Raw genomic sequence first — 20,200 nt, 5'->3', positions numbered from 1 at the left:
TGTCTCAATTATCTGCCTAAGAGCCACTGATTCTGCTGAAGTATGTGTCAAATTCTAGTGTATAGAGATTAAAATGTGGATGACCCGTAAGGTCTCTATTAAGTATTGTATATAGTGTAAAAATAAAAATGGCTTTATATGAGACGGCTTGCGAGTTTGTCAATTGTCTCTTTTACAGGAAAATCTGTTATTCTAAAGGGACACGAACCTTTCGGGAAAACCGTAATGAAAAACGGTAACCTGATGCTTCTCTGAATAATATATTGGGGATTTACAGATAAATAGAATTCTTTATTGGCCATTGTGTGATCGGACACACAAGGAATTTGCCTTTGGTGCAGATGCTAGCAATAGCAATAGCTATAGCAGTTAGACTTATATACCGCTTCATAGGGCTTTCAGCCCTCTCTAAGCGGTTTACAGAGTCAGCATATTGCCCCCAACAACAATCCGGGTCCTCATTTTACCCACCTCGGAAGGATGGAAGGCTGAGTCAACCTTGAGCCGGTGAGATTTGAACAGCCGAACTGCAGAACTGCAGTCAGCTGAAGTAGCCTGCAGTGCTGCATTTAACCACTGCGCCACCTCGGCTCTCGATGCTCTCGGTGTACATAAAAAGACAAGATGCATTCGTCAAGAATCCTCAGATACAGCACTTAATGATAGTCACGGGGTACAAATAAGCAATCAGGAAACAATTAATATTAATATTAATCGTAAGGATGCAAACAACGAAGTTACAGTCCTGCAGTCATAAGTGGAAGGAGACGGGTGATAGGAATGATGAGAAGGGTTCCACCACAAATCCGCGAAGCCCTTATCCGCGGAGACATAAGCGCGAAGACTAATTCGCGCTGTTCGAAGCGCTAAGGAAAAACGCGACCCTACCGCGATGACATAATCGCGGAGGGCAAATCCGCGCATTCCCAAGCACTCAGCATCCTAAACCTAACCCTAACCCTAACCCTAAAACAAACCCCTAAACCTAATCCTAACCCTTACCTTAATTTAAATCCGCTTTCTGCCGACGCGCTGTTTTAAAGCGCCCTTCTGTCGCCGCGCTGTTGTCGCGGCGGTGATGACGCGCGGTGATGACGTCGCGGCTTTAGCGACACAATTTTATCACCGCTATTTTGACGAGCGCGGTTTTGTCGTGCCACGGATGAGAAGTAACAGTAATGCAGCCTTAGGGAATAGTTTGACAGTGTGGAGGGAATTATTTGTTTAGCAGAGTGATGGCGTTCGGGGAAAAAAACTGTTCTTGTGTCTAGTTGTCTTGCTGTGCAGTGCTCTATAGCGTCGTTTTGAGGGTGGGAGTTAAAACAATTTATGTCCAGGATGCGAGGGATCTGTAGATATTTGGAAAGCAGCTTGGTAGCCATTGTTTCTTCTGTAGTTCTGATTATCCGTTGAAGTCTGTGTCTGTCTTGCTGCGTTGCAGAGCCAAACCAGACAGTTATGGAGGTGCAGATGACAGACTCAATAATTACAGTTATACATGCTTGCTGATTTTGGCTAACTTCCAAAAGAGCTTCCCCACAAAAGGGTTTTGACGGACTGGCATTACCACATTTCAAGATCTGGATTATGGTGTAGCTCAGTATTTCTCAGTCAAATTATTTCTCTAGCAAATTATATAAAAACAACGTCTGGACTTCAGCTTACTGATTTAAATTCATTTGTAAAAAAAACTGAATAAAACAAATGAATAAAAGACCCATAAATCCCTAATCAGGGGGATTCTGGGAGTTGAAGTCCACCATCTTGAAAGCACGTGAGGTGAGGGATTCTGGGAATTGGAGTCCTGAACCTTAAAGGATGAGAAACGCTGAGCTAAGCTTCCTTCAGCGAAGATCCGCAGCTTTCCTAGTGTGTCCAATGCGCACGCGCAGCACTCCCTACCTGCTTGGGCTCCCTGCCCTCGCGCGCATGCGTACCTTGAGTACCACGACGGCCACCGCCTTCGGCGCCTCATCCCTAGAGAGCCTTAAAAGCGAGGCGGAAGCGGAAGTGACGCTCGCTTCCCCTGTGCTGGGCGACATTTCCGGAGCGAAGGCGTCTGAAGAGAAGAAGAGCGAAGCCCCGCGGTTCCTCGGCTTCCTCGTCCCAGGTGTGGAAGCGGTGTGTGGGGAGGCCCCTGGGGGAGCCCCTGCCGGCGCCCCTCTCCGCCTCTCCGAGGGCCAGGGCCGCGGCTGCCCCGCCGCACTCCCGCCTGCGGGGCTGCTCAGGCAGAGGCGCGAGAGGAGCGGCCACGCCCCCTTTGGGAGGGGAGTGACGTCACTCCCCCCTAGTTTCATAGGCCAGGATGGAGAGGCGAAGACCCGGGTTCGAATCCCCACGTTGCTTGCCACGATGGTCCTGGGGGTGGTTTTCCTTCCCCCTAAAAGGGAACTTACCAGTTATGGGAGTCCCCCCTCCCCATTGAACTTTGACTCCCCCCTAAGTTCATAAACAGAGGGATAGAATCAAGATCACGTGAAGTCTTAATGCCACTTTATAATGCCTTGGTAAGGCCACACTTGGAATATTGCATTCAGTTTTGGTCGCCACGATGTAAAAAAGATGTGGAGACTCTAGAAAGAGTGCAGAGAAGAGCAACAAAGAGGATTAGGGGACTGGAGGCTCAAACATACGAAGAATGGTTGCAGGAACTGGGTAGGTCTCGTTTAATGAAAAGAAGGACTAGGGGTGACATGACAGCAGCCTTCCAATATCTCAGGGGTTGCCACAAAGAAAAGGGAGTCAAGCTATTCTCCAAAGCACCCGAGGGCAGGACAAGAAGCAATGGGTGGAAACTAATCAAGAAAGAAGCAACTTAGAACTGAGGAGAAACTTCCTGACAGTGAGAACAATTCATCAGTGGAACAATTTGCCTCCAGAAGTTGTGAATGCCCCAACACTGGAAGTCTTTAAGAAGATTTTGGACAACCATTTGTCTGAAGTGGTGTAGGGTTTCCTGCTTGAGCAGGGTTTGGACTAGAAGACCTCCAAGGTCCCTTCCAACTCTGCTATTCTATTCAATTGGGGAGGCTTTCCTCTCCCCCACCCCAGCTCTGTGAATTAAAGGGATTGTCCAAAGATGGGCTCTGGGTTCCAGTGCAGGCTTTGCAACCTTGCTACCTCAGCCAGTTTCAACAGCTCCCCGAATTCCCAGCCAGCACGCCTTGTCTGTCCAACTGAGGTAGATGGACAAGCGGATGGACAGATAGACAGGTTGATGGATGAATAGGCGGATGGGCATAGAAAAGGACTGGTGGACGGATTGATGGGCGGACAGAACAGACCACTAAACCGATTGAATAAGTTTGGGCAGTCGCTTGGATATACGTGCCAGGATGTTTAGTAGTGGATAAAAGAAGATTTAATCCTTGCAGACAAAGGTATAACAAGAATTATTTCTAAGAGCCCCTGGTGCTCTCTGAGCTTGGCGGTTCGCTTGCACGCATTTCATCGCCTGCGACATCAGCAGAGCAACCAAGCTCAGGGAGCATCAAGAAGCCCACAGTCCTCCTCCACTCCATGAACCTCATTCCCTTCTGGCACTGATGAGGTTCCCTAGATGGGTAATGAAATGCCTGCAAGAAATTCACCAAACTCAGAGAGCAATAAGGACACCACAGTCTTCCTCCTCTCCCTCCTCTCTTCTCCTTCATTGCACAAACCCTCCTAGCACTGATGATGTTCCCTAGATGGGTAATGAAACGCCTGCAAGAAAATCACCAAGTTGAGAGAACAACAGGGGCACCGTCCCTCCCTCCCTCCCTCCCTCCCTCCCTCCCTCCCTCCCTCCCTCCCTCCCTCCCTGAGCTACAGATATTCCCTTCTATTGCAATATATGTTCGCTCATGGCCCCTTTGATTGTTTTGCAGCAATCCCAGAAATCATGGCCATGGATTGGCTTGGAAGCATCGTCTCGATCAGTTGTGGAGACAGCTTGGGAGTCTACCAAGGAAGGGTGTCTGCGGTGAATCAAGCAAGCCAGACAATTTCACTCACGCGGCCTTTCCATAACGGAGTCAAATGTTTGGTTCCGGAGGTTACTTTCAGGTAAACGCTCCTCCCTGAGCGGCTTCATTGAGACTTGAAAACTGTTGTAGCTCTTTTTCTGAAAATACACATTGCAGGGAGCATTGCAGGTTTATAGTACGTGAAGTTTATGCTTTAGGTTTTCAAGGCTTCTAGCGGATGTCAAATTGTTGCTATCCTTTTTGTTTTTGGCAATATGTTTATAAGGGAGATGGATTATTTGGAAACCCAGCAGCCTGGAAGTCTGTCCGTTCTTAAAGTCAGTTAAAACATGGCTTGTTACAGGAGCACCTGAACATTGTTTACAACTAATCTTAAGAGAAAAGGTTTCACAAACTTACCACTTTTTTTCCCCCTCTCCATGTTTATATTTTGGGAAAAGGTTCTTCTGACAGTGTAATTTCTGATGGTTCAACTACGAACCAGGATGATTTATGCTCCTGCACAGCACACATTCCCAGCCTGTAGCCCTCAAGAGTTGTAGTAAGGGCTACTAGGATACTACTGCATATTTTGGTAGATCAAGGTAGATCTTCCTTTTCTACCCCGCGCTGGCTGAAAGTGAGCCGAAGAGGGCAGAGGATGTGATGAGAGTCAAGCACTGTGGCCCGATTAACCTCATCTCTGGTCCTCGTCTAGGGCTGGGGATATCACTGAGCTGAAGATCCTGGAGATTCCAGGCCTTGGCGATAACGGACAATGTGTAGACTTCCAGCACCCCGACCTTGGCATTCCGGCTCTCGAGTGTCCGGGTGGCGCCAGTCAGAACGGCACTGGCAAATTGCCGAAGAAGCCTAGCAGTGCTCCACAGAACATCCCCAGGAGGACAGACGTGAAGACCCAAGAAGCCGTTCTTTCTCCCCAGCTGCACCCCTGTTCTAAGAGCTACATGGACCGACACACGGAGGCCTTGAACCCATCCAAGAACTTTCGCCGCAGGCACAACTCGTGTGAGTCTCTCTTAGGACTTCTTTTGGGTGGTCTCGGTGGTCCCACCTTGGCTGTGGCTGTGGTTACGATCTGTTGCTCTGCCTGCTTTCTCTATGATGCCCCCCACCCCAACCTTTGGGACGCCAGGGACCAGTTGTTGTGACCTATCAGTCGCCAGCCCCTCCAGCAGCCGAATCAGAGGAGGCGTGGGAGTCAGGGTCAGCATCAGGACAATCTGAGAGCTCTGAGGGGGAAGAGGGAATGGAGCTGGCAGAGAGAGAGACAGAGGTGGACTCTGGGCCGCCCGTCAGCCCTTAGATGAAGAGTCAACAGCCCCCAGATCTGGAGGTGGCTGATGAGGAAGAGGAGGAACAGTTGGGTCCAGTGCCTGACGCGCGGATATGCAGAAGGCAGAGGAGAGGAGAGCAAATCTGTGGGCCGGTCCTTGGGACGGAAAAACCACCGCTGTTAGCAAAGCCCCATCCTAGCTCTGGGGATCAAAGGCAGGGGGCGGAGATGAATAGATGTGGCAGAGGAGAGGAGAGCAGTGGAAATCTATGGGCCGGTCCTTGGGACGGAAAAAGCACCGCTGCTAGCAAAGCCCCATCCTAGCTCTGGGGATAAAAGGCAGGGGGCAGAGATGAATAGATGTGGCAGAGGAGAGGAGAGCAGTGGAAATCTATGGGCCAGTCCTTGGGACGGAAAAACCACCGCTGCTAGCAAAGCCCCATCCTAGCTCTGGGGATAAAAGGCAGGGGGTGGAGATGAATAGATGTGGCAGACAACTATTCATCTCCCGGCGGGCCAGACTTGTTGAGAAAGAAGCATTTTGCCGGGGCTGCTGGGGCTCCTAATAAAGGAATCTTTGAGTTAACCCCAGAGGGTCAGAACACCGGTTCTGTGTGGGTTTTTCCATGGACCAGAAGGGATGGTGGTTTCTGGCACTCTCTGCATCCCACGCATGGGGCTTCACTTGTTTGCACCAGTGGTGGGTTCCTGCCAGTTCTAACCTCTTCTATAGAAGAGGTTCCACAAATCTACTGTGCCATTTAGAACCAGTTCCAGCTCCCTCCCCCCGCCCGTCCGCACCACGCTTGCCCCCCCCCCCGCCGCTCACTGATTGGCTGGCTCACTAATCGCCCCGCCCGCCTCTAAGAGTCCTATCTAAACCTTGAAGTCTTAAAGCTGTCAAGTTTGAACACCCCTGGGGGTTTTTTTCTAAAGGGTTAGGGGTGCAAGGAACTTGTAACTTGACAGCTTTAAGACTTGCACATTTCAATGCCAGAGTTCCTGAGCCAACATGACTGGAGGAGGAATTCTGGGAGTTGAAGTCCACAAGTCTTAAAGCTGTCAAGTTTGAACACCCCTGGGTTTTTTTTTTCTAAAAGGTTAGGGGTGCAAGGAACTTGTAACTTGACAGCTTTAAGACTTGCCTGCTTCAAATGCCAGAGTTCCTGAGCCAACATTTTGGTTGCTAAGCAAGAGCGTTGTTAAGTGAGTTTCCCCACATTTTACAAGTTGGCCACGCCCACCCAGTCACATGACTGGCAAGCCACTCCCACCCTGTCACATGGCTGGCAAGCCACGCTCACCCAGTCACATGGCTGGCAAGCCATCCCACTCGGTCACATGGCTGGCAAGCCACTCCCACCCAGTCACATGGCCGGCAAGCCACACCCACCCAGTCACATGGCCGGCAAGCCACTCCCACAAAGCAGGCCACACCTACAGAAGAGGTTCTAAAAATACTTTGAAACCCCACCACTGGTTTGCACGGTCCATTTTTTCTCATGCTACAGCCAAGGGGGTTGGGGGACCCCCCTGCCTCCGACTCTGCCCTCGCCAGCAAACGCCTTCCGACCCTCCCTTGTCTTCCCCCTCAGGGTCGTCCAGTAGCCGTCATCCCAACCAGGTGACCCCGAAGAAAAGCGGCATGAAGAACGGCCAGATGAAGAACAAGGACGACGAGTGCTTTGGGGACGACATCGAAGAGATCCCGGACACCGATTTTGACTTTGAGGGCAACCTGGCCCTTTTCGACAAGGCCGCTGTGTTTGAGGAGATAGAAACCTACGAGAGGAAGAGCGGGACCCGCTCCCGGGGCACGCCGAGCGAGAAGGCGGCCGGCCGCTACCGCCACGACGAGAACATTTTGGAGTCGGATCCCATCGTCTACAGGAGGATCACCGTCCCGCAGGCGAGCAAAGAGTTCTGCACCGGTACGTTGGGGGTTTTCGCACTCACAGATAGTCCTCGGCTTACAGCCGTTTGCTTAGTAACAATAGCAATAGCAGTTAGACTTATATACCGCTTCATAGGGCTTTCAGCTCTCTCTAAGCGGTTTACAGAGTCAGCATATTGCCCCCAACAACAATCCGGGTCCTCATTTCACCCACCTCGGAAGGATGGAAGGCTGAGTCAACCCTGAGCCGGTGAGATTTCAACCGCCGAACTGCAGAACTGCAGTCAGCTGAAGTAGCCTGCAGTGCTGCATTTAACCATTGCGCCACCTCGGCTCTTAGATAGATGGATGGATGGATGGATGGATGGATGGACGGACGGAGAGATAGATATAAAGAAGGTAGGTAGGTAGATGATAGATAGATAGAGAGAGATAGAGAGAGAGAGAGAGAGAGAGAACTATGGTATATAGATATATAGGATAGATAGATAGATAGATAGATAGATAGATAGATAGATAGATAGATAGATAGATAGAAATAGCAATAGCAATAGCAATAGCAATAGCAGTTAGACTTATATACCGCTTCATAGGGCTTTCAGCCCTCTCTAAGCGGTTTACAGAGTCAGCATATTGCCCCCAACAACAATCCGGGTCCTCATTTCACCCACCTCGGAAGGATGGAAGGCTGAGTCAACCCTGAGCCGGTGAGATTTGAACCGCCGAACTGCAGATAACAGTCAGCTGAAGTGGCTGCACTACAGCACTCTAACCACTGCGCCACCTCGGCTCTTAGTTATTGTTCGGAGTCAAAACGGCACAGGAAAAAATGGATTTACGGCCGTTTTCCACAATAACCACCGTTGTAGCGTCCCCGTCACGTGATCAAAGTCCAGACCCTCGGCAACTGGCTCATATTTATGACTGTCGCATTGTCCCCTTTTGTGACCTTCTGACAAGCAAAAGTCCACGGGGGAATCCAGATTCCCTTAATGGCCATGTTGCTCACTTAACAACTGCAGTGATTCGCTTAACAACTGTGGCAAGGAAGGTAGTAACACGGGGCAAAACCCGCCTAACGACTGTCCCACTTAGCAACATAAATTTTGGCTGAACTGAGGCCGTAGGGCTTCTCGTAAACCTTAGGAAATTATTGGGGGGGGGGGGTGCTTCGAAAAGGAAGGTGTAACATAGGTAGTCCTCAGCTTGCGACCCAAATTGAGCCCAAGATTTCTGTTGTTATGTGAGTTTTCTGTTGTGGCCGGTCAGCGGCACTGGCAGCAGATTCAGGCAGTGAGGAGGTTGGGGAGGAAGATGAGCCAGTCCTGGAGCCTGGGGAAGGCTCTGATGAGGGCTCTGTGTCAGAGGCAGAGAGGGGGCCAGAGCCGTATGCCAGTTATCAGTTGCCTTCAGAGACAGACATCATTGAGGCAGAAGAACAGCTGGAGCCTGTTCCCAGTGTGCGCATGCGCAGAGTTGCCAGGAGAAAGTAAACAGCTAAGGAACAGGGGTTGACTTGGGAGTAAGGCCACAGGTGGACGATGAATGGCCCCTCCCATAGGCAATAAAAGAGGAGCGAAAGGGGAGTGGAGTTTGCAGGAGACAATTAGTTAGCTTCATTGGTTCGTGACTCTCCAAGACTCCTTAACCAAGTTCTGCAGATCTCAGCCTGGCCAGATGAGGTCTGTGACTGTAAATCCTCCCTCGAAAGACTTTGCTGGATGTGAATGAGCAGAATTCACAGTCAATTAATAAAAGGGGTTTTTGTCGGGACAAGGAGTTTGCTTCAGGCTCTTGGGAAGCCTCGGTCGGAACTGTTTTGCCCCATTTTACGACCTATACCAATGTGGCTACTCTCAATCTACTTTAGATAGAATAGAATAGAATTCTTTATTGGCCAAGTGTGTTTGGACACACAAGGAATTTGCCTTTGATGCAGCTGCTCTCAATATACATAAAGAAAAATACAATAGAATGCATTCACCAAGAATTATAAGACACAACACTTAGTGATAGTCAAAGGTTACTGATAAGCTATCAAATCATAATAGGAAACAAATAAAAACAATATAAATTGAAAGATACAAGCCACGTGGTTCTAGCCATAAGTGGGGAGAGATTATAGAGGTTATAGTTGTAAGTGGGGAGAGTTGATGTTACTTTAGATCTTCTCCACAAAGGAGTGATTGGAGGGAGCGGATGTATCCAGCCACCGCTGGCCCCTGGTTCTCCTCTGAACGGCGGCCCAGTTGCCTCCGGCAAATCAGATTAGACCTCCAAGCAGAACCGTGACTCACTCAGGACCCGTTTAAATTGAGGCTGACCGTGGCCGAGTGGAGGGAAAGTGGTTTGCGCTGGCAAAAAGCCCTTCAGGCAGCCAATCGAAGCCAGCCATCGTGTAAGGCACACAGGGCAAATGGGGGCAGGATTTGGAATGAATTGGAATTCAAAAGAGGGGGGGGGGAGAAGAGCCAGAGCCCAGAAAAGGAAGCGTAACGGCTTCCTTTGGTGCCCCCCGCAATGCTACGTCGGCAGCGTCTCCCTTGGAGTTGGCAACCCCGGCGATACCATATCCATATCCTCAGTTGATTCGTTCTCCTCTTCTATCTCCCAACCGCGGTGTAATTTAAGTCTGGCTCCCGGCCAGCCTCCGGTTGCAGCTCTGTAATTACCTACCTATATATATATTTATATTTTTTTTTCCCTTCAGCTTTACACGCTACCTTGTGCCACCGCCTTTACTGAGTTTATTTAAGACTGTCTGGTTGTGATAAGCTGGTCGGACTGGTTGTCCTTGCGTGAGTGAGAAGCAGGGAGGGGAATCCTCTGGCTGCTCTCACGCTCCCCGATCAAAACACCGTCCAGCCTCTAGCTCAGCACCCTCCTTGCGTGCAGCGGGGCGGTGTAATCGCACACCTTATCTTTTCTCGTGTTCCCAACGAGATCCCTTTACATGAAGGGCTATTAGGAGCCAAGAGCTGCGAAGGCACGCGAGGCCGGCTAAAAAAACGAGGATGTCGCAAGAGGCCCGTTTCCCTTGGAGAGGAGCCCAAACATTTGCCCACTTTGGGGCTCAGAGGCAGTACGGGCCGTCCTCGGGTTACAACCGGTGGCTCGGCGCTTGCTTACTTCCCAAACGGGGCCCAGGCTTTGCATTTAAAACCGGCGTGTTAACAGAATAACAGTAACAAGACTTGGAAGGGGCTTGGGAGGTCTTCTAGTCCGACCCCCTGCTAGTCCAGCCCTGTAACTCTTAACGGCGAAGCTATGGCACACATGCCAGAGGTGGCATGCAGAGCGCTCTCTCTCTCTCTCTGGGCACACATGCCGATGCCAGCTGGTCTTCGCAGGCGCCGGAGCACTGGAAAATGGCCCAGAAAATGGCCCAAAATGATCAAAAAACGGGCCGTTTTTTTGGGGGGGGGTCAGTCTATTTTCAGGTCACTTTCAGGCTGCTTTTGGCCCCAAAAATGGACTGGCAAATGGCCAAAAAAGATCCATGCTGCCCAGCTGGTCTTCCGGTTTTCAGCACTGGTGCACGCAAATGCACATGTATGCATGCGCCTTTCGGTTCGGGCACTCGGTGGCGAGAAGGTTTGCCATCGCTGCCTTATACTATTACAAACAGAAGGTGGTCCCATCTCTTCTTGAAAATTTCCAGTCGTGGAGCCCCCCCCTCCCCCAGGCCCCCCAGGTTTCTGGAGGCAAAAGCCGTTTCACGGATTAATTGTTCCCATTGACAGGAAATTCCTCCTTAATCTCAGGTTGCTTCTCTCCTTGATTCGTTTCCATCCATTGTTTCTCGTCCTGCCTCCTGGCACTTTGGAGAATAGCATGACCTCCCTTCTTCTCTGTGGTGGCCCCTTAAGGACCACTTGAGGACTACCTACTCTGAGGTGGCGCAGTGGTTAAATGCAGCACTGCAGGCTACTTCAGCTGACTGCAGTTCTGCAGTTCGGCTGTTCAAATCTCACCGGCTCAGGGTTGACTCAGCCTTCCATCCTTCCGAGGTGGGTAAAATGAGGACCCGGATTGTTGTTGGGGGCAATATGCTGACTCTGTAAACTGCTTAGAGAGGGCTGAAAGTCCTATGAAGCGGTATATAAGTCTAACTGCTATTGCTATTGCTACCCTGTTTTTTTTAAATATTTCTTTTTATTGATAGCATTTTTGAATACAGCGTATGAACGCAGAGTATGTCAGTTACAAAGACAAAGACCATAATAATAATTTAAAAAACCTCGGTAAAAACACATGAACTCATAACAGTAACTATAATATGATAACACTTGTGTTAACTGTAATTGTAATATTATAACCAAATAGTTTAAACTGGGTTTTTCTTATATCTTTTATATCTATAATAATAGATACATATATCTATAATAATAGATAAATATATCTATTTACATTTCATAAATTATCAATAGGGATAGAGGGATAGAGCCGAGGTGGCGCAGTGGGTAGAGTGCAGTACTGCAGACCACTTCAGCTGACTGCTAGTTCTGCAGTTCAGCGGTTCAAATCTCACTAGCTCAGGGTTGACTCAGCCTTCCATCCTTCCGAGGTGGGTAAAATGAGGACCTGGATTGTTGTTGGGGGCGATATGCTGACTCTGTAAACCGCTTAGAGAGGGCTGAAAGCCCTATGAAGCGGTATATGTCTAACTGCTAGTGCTAGTGCTAATAGTCGAAAACATCTCTGTTTTAATACAGACATTCATAGTCCTTTTTCCTCTTTAATTCCGACCCATTTCTCTAGCCACTCATAGAAACTCTTCCATGCCAGGTAATATTCTGAATCTTCTATATCTTTAAAAAGTTAGCCTATCCATTTCACCCCATTCTGAAATCTCCCGAATTACTTCCTCCTCTGGCGGAGTGTTTTCATTTTTCCAGTGTTTGGCAAATATAATCCTAGCTGCTGTCAGTATATCTAAAACCAAATACGTGGTTCCCTTTATCGTAACCCTCTGGTATTATATAATTCCAGCTTCAAATGTATATTCTGTTTCGTTTATCTCTTCCAGCCGATTATGTAATTTCTCCCGATCTTTTCTTGCTTTGCTGCGTGTCCACCACATGTGATAGTATGTGCCTGGGGACTGGTTACATTGGTTCCACCACAAAACCGCGGTAGACTAAAGCGCGCTCGACGAAAGCGCGTACGTGACGTCATCACAGCTCAACGAAAACATCGCGCTGTGAGCGGTAAATTTAAAATTAAAGCGAAAACCTTACCCTAACCCCCCCAAACCTAACCCTAAACCTAACCCTAAACCTAACCCTTAACCTAACCCTAACCCTAAACCTAACCCTAAACCTAACCCTAAGCCTAACCCTAAACCTAACCCTTAACCTAACCCTAACCCTAAACCTAACCCTTAACCTAACCCTAAACCTAACCCTAACGCTTAACGTAACCCTAAACCTAACCCTAACCCTAAACCTAACCCTAACCCTAACCCTAACCCTTACCTTTATGTGAATCGGCTTGCTTTAATTTTATTTTAATTTTAATTTAAATTTTTTTAAAAAAATTTTCGTCACGCTGCTGATGACGTCAGGTACGTGCTTTAATCGGGCATGCTTTAGTGGACCGCGGTTTTGACGGGTCACGGGTTACTACCAGCATTTTGTAGACGGGTTGCTAAACATTTTTGCCAGTCTTGTTGGGGGTAAGTGCCACCTGTAACCTATCCTATTGGACCCTGCGCTGGTGTCTCTCTGACTTTGAACATGCAAGACTCTTTCTTTTGCAATAAAGTTATCACTGTTGTAGTCTGAGATTCAAGGACAAAGTAGCCCATTGATACTTAATGTAATAAAGCCGATAAAGATAAGGTGGGGACTTTAATTGGCTGTGAACACGCAAGGAACAACTACAGTTCGGTCTCTCTCTTTCAGTGTAGTAAGTTTGTCACAAGAGACATTCTGAATCCCGTTGTGGGTTCAGAAGTCACCGTTCACTTCGATTTGATTGAGATCACCTATCTCTCTAAAGCCAAAACCAAACCAGATTCTATCATGATTTTAAAAAAAAACCCAATCTCATGGTCCCCTAAAGCAGGGGTCTCCAACCTTGACAACTTTAAGCCTGGAGGACTTCAACTCCCAGAATTCCCCAGCCAGCTTTGCTTAAAGGCTTAAAGTTGTCAAGGTTGGAGACCCCTGCTAAAGGCTTGGCATTGAGGCTAATGAAATACTCTTGCAGACTAATCATCCTATTTCTTTGCTGTAGCTATACGTTAAGGAAGGAAGGAAGTTCTTGTATTTGAGGGGTTGCCACAGAGAGGAGCGGGGGGGGGGGGTCAAGCTATTTTCCAAAGCACCCGAAGGCCAGACAAGGAATAATGGATGATCAAGGAGCTTCATCACTGAAGTTGTGGGAGCTTCATCACTGGAGGCTTTCAAGAAGAGACTGGACTGCCATTTGTCAGAAATGGTGTAGGGTCTCCTGCTTGGAGGCGGGTGGGTTGGACTAGATGACCTACAAGGCCCCTTCCAACTCTGTTAATCTGTAACAATGGGCTCTGGTAGCTGAAGAATTTCTCAGTACCCCCCCCCCTTTTTTTTTTTAGCATGACGGAGGTTTTGGTAACTGTAGTTCAGTCACATCTGGAGGGCCACCTGCTTCTTGAAGGTACGGATTCTGTACATCAGCTCTGAAACCTGCCTCAGTCTCTTTCAAACTCGTTTACGTGCTGGCGTATAGAAATGGGAGCACCCGTAGTTCCTTGAGCTTTATGTGACCGAAAAAGCGACTCATGGTGTCGACGGTCCTGAAGAACTCTGGGATGAGATGGCCAAGTTGGAAAGGGTCAGGTTTTGTTGCTTAAGCCTGACCTCCCTTTGGATAGCAATAGCAGTTAGACTTATCTACCACTTCATAAGGCTTTCAGCCCTCTCTAAGCGGTTTACAGAGCCAGCATATCGCCCCCCACAGTCTGGCTCCTCATTTCACCCACCTCAGAAGGATGGAAGGCTGAGTCAACCTTGAGCCGGTGAGATTAGAACCGCTGAACTGCAGATCACAGTCAGCTGAAGTGGCCTGCAGTACTGCACTCTAACCACTGCGCCACCTCGGCTCTTATGGCGGCTTGGGTTATGGATCTTCCCTACTCCTTCTGCTCAGGGCCTCCCGATAACTTCTCTTCCAATTCTGCATTTCAGATTCCGGCTTGGTGGTCCCCAGCGTCTCTTACGAGCTGCACAAAAAGCTGCTTTCCGTGGCCGAGAAACACGGCTTGACTCTCGAACGGAGGCTGGAAATGACGGGGGTGTGCGCCAGCCAGATGGCCCTGAGTTTGCTCGGAGGACCCAACAGGTAATAACAGCTATAGGCTTATATACCGCTTCACAGTGCTTTTACAGCCCTCTCTAAGCAGTTTACGGAGTCGGCATGTTGTCCCTCAATAATCTGAGTCCTCATTTTACCGACCTCGGAAGGATAGAAGGCTGAATTAACTTTGAGCCGCTCAGGATCGAACTGGCGGCAATCGGCAGAGTTAGCCTGCAATACTGCATTCTAACCACTGGGCGGGAGGGATGGAAGGAAGGAAAGCTATAGATTTACACCACCTTTGCCAAAAGTATTTGCTCACCTGCCTTTCCTCGCATATGAACTTACTGTAAGTGACATCCCATTCCTAATCCTTAGGGTTCAATATGACGTCCATCCACCCTTTGCAGCTATAACAGCTTCAACTCTTCTGGGAAGGCTGTCCACAAGGTTCAGAAGCGCATTTGTGAGGTCACACACTGATGTTGGATGAGTTTACGTGGCCTACCACTTCGTGGCTGAGTTGCTGTCCTTCCCAAACACTTCCACGTTCTTATAATACAGCTGACAGTTGACTGTGGAATATTTAGAAGCGAGGAAATGTCACAACTGGATTTGTTGCACAGGTGGCATCCTATCACAGTTCCACGCTGGGATTCACTGAGCTCCTGAGAGCGACCCATCCTTTCACAAATATTTGTAAAAACAATCTGCATGCCTAGGTACTTGATTTTTATACACCTGTGGCCATGGAAGGGATTGGAACACCTTATTCTGATTATTTGGATGGGTGAGCGAATACTTTTGGCAATATAGTGTATATTCCGCTTCACAGTACTTCTACAGCCCTCTCTAAGGAGTTGACATATTGTAAGGTTGAGTTAACCTTGAGCCACTCGGGATCGAACTGGTGGGAGTTGGCAGTTAGCCTGCAATACTGTATTCTAACCAGAGGGAGGGGAGGAAGGGAGGAAAGAAAGAAAAAGCTATATCACTTAGACTTATATAACACTTTATAGTACCTTATAGCCCACTCTCAGCGGTTTTCAGGCTCAGCCTCTTGCCCCCAACAGTCTGGGTCCTCATTTTACCCACCTCAGAAGGAGGGAAGGCTGAGTCAACCTTGAGCCTGGTGAGATTCGAACTGCCAAATTATAGGTGGCCGAAGTAGCCTGCAGTACTGCCCTTTGACCACTGCGCCACCGCGGTAAAGAATTCAAAGTTTCTTTTCCTAGAGGAAGGGACATAAAGAGCCGAGGTGGTGCAGTGGTTAGAGTGCAGTACTGCAGGCCACTTCAGCTGACTGTTATCTGCAGTTCAGCGGTTCTAATCTCACCGGCTCAGGGTTGACTCAGCCTTCCATCCTTCCGAGGTGGGTAAAATGAGGACCCGGATTATTGTTGGGGGATAATATGCTGACTCTGTAAACCGCTTAGAGAGGGCTGAAAGCCCTATGAAGCGGTATATAAGTCTAACTGCTATTGCTATTGCTATTGCTATTACTATTTTCTCCTCTGCACCTTCGTCTGCAAATTCACACTTAAGGAAACCGAATCCTTGTTCCCTTTCAGGCTGAACCCTAAAAACATTCACCAGCGACCTACCGTGGCCTTGTTGTGTGGCCCTCATGTGAAAGGGGCCCAGGGGATCAGCTGTGGACGGCACCTCTCCAATCACGAGGTGGACGTCATCCTCTTCCTCCCCAATTTCGTCAAGATGCTGGAATCGATCACCAACGAGCTGACGCTCTTCAGCAAGACTCAAGGGCAGCAGGTGTCCAGCATTAAAGGCGAGTGCAAATGTGGAGCGGGGCCCTTTTAAATTAGGCAGTGAATATGATGGTTGCAGAGTTGCGAGGGATCTCGGAGTCTTAGAGGAGAACCAGTTAAATATGAATTAAGAGTATGCGGCGGCAGCCAAAAAATGCAAATGCAGTCCTAAGTTGCATTAACAATCTGGGCCCCCAGGCCTTCCTGTCCTCTCCCATCCTCTGAAGTCCATTGAAGCTCACGCCGACTGCTTTGGGGACTCCATCCAGCCACCTCATCCTCTGTCGTCCCCTTCTTCTTCTTTTGCCCTCCATCGTTCCCAGTATGAGGCTCTTCTCCAGGGAGTCCTTCCTTCTCATTAGGTGGTCAAAGGATTTGGGTTTCCTCTTCAGGATCTGGCCTTCTAAAGAGCAGTCAGGGTTGATCTCCTCTAGGACTGACCGGTTTAATCAGTCTTTATATCTATCTATCTATCTATCTATCTATCTATCTATCTATCTATCTATCTATCTATCTATCTATCTATCTATCTATCTATCTACTTACTGTCTATGCATCCATCCATCCATCCATCCATCTATTTACTGTCTGTATCCATCCATCCATCCATCCATCCATCCATCCATTTACTGTCTGTATCCATCCATCCATCCATCCATCCATCCATCCATCCATCTAATGTATCCATCCATCCATCCATCCATCCATCCATCCATCCATCCATATATTTACTGTCTGTATCCATCCATCCATCCATCTATTGTATCCATCCATCCATCCATCTATTGTATGTATCCATCCATCCATCTATCTAATGTATCCATCCATCCATCCATCGTACGTGTCTGTCTGTCTGTCTGTCTGTCTGTCTGTCTATCTATCTATCTATCTAATCTATCTAATCTATCTAATCTATCTAATCTATCTATCTATCTAATCTATCTAATCTATCTATCTAATCTATCTATCTAATCTATCTATCTAATCTATCTATCTATCTAATCTATCTATCTATCTATCTATCTATCTATCTATCTATCTATCTATCTATCTATCTATCTATCTATCATCTATCTATCTATCTATCTATCTATCTATCTATCTATCTATCTAATCTAATCTAATCTATCTATCTATCTGGGTTGATCTCCTCTAGGACTGACCGGTTGGATCGCCTTGCAGTCCAAGAGGCTCGCAGGAGTCTTCACCAGCACCAGAGTTCAACAACTCTTCAAAAAACTCTTAAGGGCTCTTAAAATCAAATGTCTTTGTTTTAAGGGTGGGGGGGGGGGCGTGGGGGAGAAGGCTTAGGAAGAAGGTGGGGTGATGAAAATTGGAATCCCCCAGCCCGTTTCAGGACGTTGGTGGTGGCAGATTTAGAATATATTTTTACTGATGTCCGAGGGGCAGCTGGAAGAAGCCAAGGGAGTTGAGGTCCATGGAAGCTTCTGGATATGAGAAGCATTCGCTATTTTCACCGCCTGTTACATTTTCAGTCTTACCAACTCCATCTAGTGGGGAGATGCTGGTTTGCTTTGACAACCTCAATAGGTAAATTTGGTCGCGGGCCGAAGTGACAGATTAGACCAAGAGGATTAGACCAAAGTCCTTTTTTTTGTTTGTGTGGTTATGAGGCTTTTTGAGAGGTTTCTGCAAAATCTTCTATACCAGTGATGGCGAACCTTTTTGGCCCCGAGTGGGAAAAAAGTCACGCGGAAACGTCGCGCGTATGTGCTCAGCGGGGGGCCCACACGTGCAGGCCGGTTTTCAGGACTGCCGCGCGAATGCCTAATACCCTCTCTTTACTTCCCTCCACTTTAGATCTTCCAGAGACGCCTGTCGACTTAGTGATCAACTGCTTGGATTGCCACGAAAACGCTTTCCTGAGGGATCAGCCTTGGTACAAAGCTGCCGTAGACTGGGCCAATCAGAACAGAGCGCCGGTCCTCAGCCTGGACCCTCCCGTGAACGAAATGGAGCAAGAAGTCGAGGCCAAGTGGTCTCTAGCCTTGGGGCTGCCCTTGCCGCTGGGCGAGAGGGCCGGCCGGCTATACCTCTGCGACATTGGCATCCCCCAGAAAGTGTTCCAGGAGGTGGGCATCAATTACCACTCGCCTTTCGGCTGCAAATTTGTCATCCCTCTGCACTCGACCTAAAGGGTGGGGGAGACCGCCTGGCCTGTCGTCCAGGAGAAGACAAACCTCCGGCTACCCAGTGGATCCTCACTGTGTGAAATGTTTCTGGACGCCTTAAGGGAAAATATTTTTTTACACTTCTGGGCTGTGTTTCTTCTCGAAAAGAACCCTGGCGCAGCGGGTCAAGAGAAGCGCAAAGATTCCCCTTCCGCTGAGCCACCCTCAGTGCTCCTGTGCCATTCATTGCCTGGTGGAATCTTACGGCAGCTCACGTTGATGGTGGGAAGATAAGCAGACGTGTCCTCCTACCCCAGGAAGCTCTGTTTTGCTTGGTCGCGTTACCAGTGATTTTTCTTTTTAAACTTTTGGGGGGGGGTTGGGGGTTTTTTTTGGGGGGGAGGGTATTTTCCAGCACTAGAGTGGGGTAAAAGGTTGCTTGGGTTCCTGCCCCCCTTTCCCCCCCTCTCCAGCCTTTCACGATCACGGGAGAAATGATCACCTTTTAGTTGGGTTCCTTCTAGTGCTTGGATTGTCCTTTTCTCTTTCAAGCTCACGTCTTCTTGGACTTCACACGTTTGGGTCCCCGTTGGGGTTGCGATCCACGTGCTCCATTCCAGGGCCAGCCTTCATTTCTCTGCTCACGGCTTCACTAGCATTTGCTTCTCCTGTCGTGTGAACGGTGTCGTGCGGAGTGCGGCGAGGACGCCTGGAGTGATGGAGGAGCAGATGGAGAATCGTGCCAACTTTTAGGTTTCCACCCCCGTAATTCGTGACCTGCCATCTTAACGGCGAAGAGCATGCACGGATTAATGGCTATTCCTTTTGTGCATGAGTGCGTTTTTGTGTGTGTGAGAGAGAGACAAGACCGAAAGAACTAGCTTTGTTGGGCCCATGCCGTTCCCATTGGATACGAAGGTCCAGGAAGATTGAAGCGCTTGACACAATGGTCTCCTTCCCTTTAGAATGACCACGCACACCAGTGCTTGCCTGGAGCGATTGAATGGATGTGATGCTGTCAGGTGGCCCGAGACACCTTCAAGAGGCCATTGGCTGGCAACAATTGTGGTCCCGCACACTGAAATGCCCATGAGCCAGTTTCCCGCCGGTGCTGTTGTAGCGACACTTGGTTCCTCTTCATTTTCCCCCCATTTTTGTGGGGAATTGTCAACGATGCTCTGTGGGGACCCAGTTCTTGGTCCCGGGAGTGGGGTGGGGACTTGTTCCTGCGGTCCTTAGGCGCCGTCTAGCTTTCAAGGGGTGGGGGGTCCATGTATTAAGCAAGTGGGGCACTTCCAAGAAGTCCACCACCACCACGCTCAGCCTTTTTCTTGTCTCCAAAGATGCCGTGCAGAATTCTCATGAATCGCAATGATTAAACTGCAGTAAAGAAGCTCGCTTGCCAAGTCGTGTTCATTTCCATTCGCACCCTGTGCAGGAAACAAGTGGCCTTTTCTCTCCCCCCCCCCTCCTGCCCCCCAGAACTCTCAGCCCACACACTAATTTAGGTCTAATTTTTTTTTTTTAAAAAAAACCCTTTTTTACGACCCTGTAATTCCTTAATCCGGGATCGAGTCAAGGCAGCTGGGAGGATGCTGAGTGTTTACTGGCCAGGTGCCCTTCCTGATGCCAATGTGGAGTTCACAGCAGATTTTTTTTTTCCTTTGCCACCCTAGGAGAGAAACATCTGCCGCTACCTAGAATTGAAGTCTCCACCTTCTGAGAGGGAGGCAAGTCCCTTCACTGCTAGACCATTTTCTAGGCTTAAAATAAAAAATAATAATTAAAAGTGGGAGACTAAGGCAGAGAACTTAAATGCCAAGATTCTTACTGTGGTGTTTACATCAGTGCCATGCACATAACTTCCAATTTAATGGAAG

The 20,200-nt window shown here is 48.6% G+C and overlaps 1 protein-coding gene across 1 annotated transcript; it reads left to right on the top strand.

Moving 5' to 3' along the window:
* The first annotated feature begins 1,430 nt into the window (after window positions 1–1,430).
* EDC3 (enhancer of mRNA decapping 3) lies at window positions 1,431–19,846 on the top strand. The gene is made up of 7 exons (XM_032232560.1): window positions 1,431–2,110; window positions 3,870–4,047; window positions 4,666–4,976; window positions 6,840–7,175; window positions 14,311–14,464; window positions 15,991–16,208; window positions 18,010–19,846. Exons 1-7 carry the CDS (start codon window positions 1,819–1,821, stop codon window positions 18,342–18,344), a joined length of 1,824 nt encoding a protein of 607 aa, XP_032088451.1. The 5' UTR covers window positions 1,431–1,818; the 3' UTR covers window positions 18,345–19,846.
* The last annotated feature ends 354 nt before the right edge of the window (window positions 19,847–20,200 follow it).

Source organism: Thamnophis elegans, chromosome 16 (genome assembly GCF_009769535.1).
Source record: "Thamnophis elegans isolate rThaEle1 chromosome 16, rThaEle1.pri, whole genome shotgun sequence".
NCBI lineage: Eukaryota > Metazoa > Chordata > Lepidosauria > Squamata > Colubridae > Thamnophis > Thamnophis elegans.
This window is presented reverse-complemented; position numbering and strand designations above follow the sequence as displayed.

Coding starts and splice junctions, on each gene's coding strand:
- EDC3 (XM_032232560.1), top strand. CDS start 1,819: ATGAGAAACGCTGAGCTAAGCTTCCTTCAGCGAAGATCCGCAGCTTTC. Junction 2,111..3,869: donor CCTCGGCTTCCTCGTCCCAG/GTGTGGAAGCGG, acceptor ATTGTTTTGCAG/CAATCCCAGAAATCATGGCC. Junction 4,977..6,839: donor TCGCCGCAGGCACAACTCGT/GTGAGTCTCTCT, acceptor CTTCCCCCTCAG/GGTCGTCCAGTAGCCGTCAT.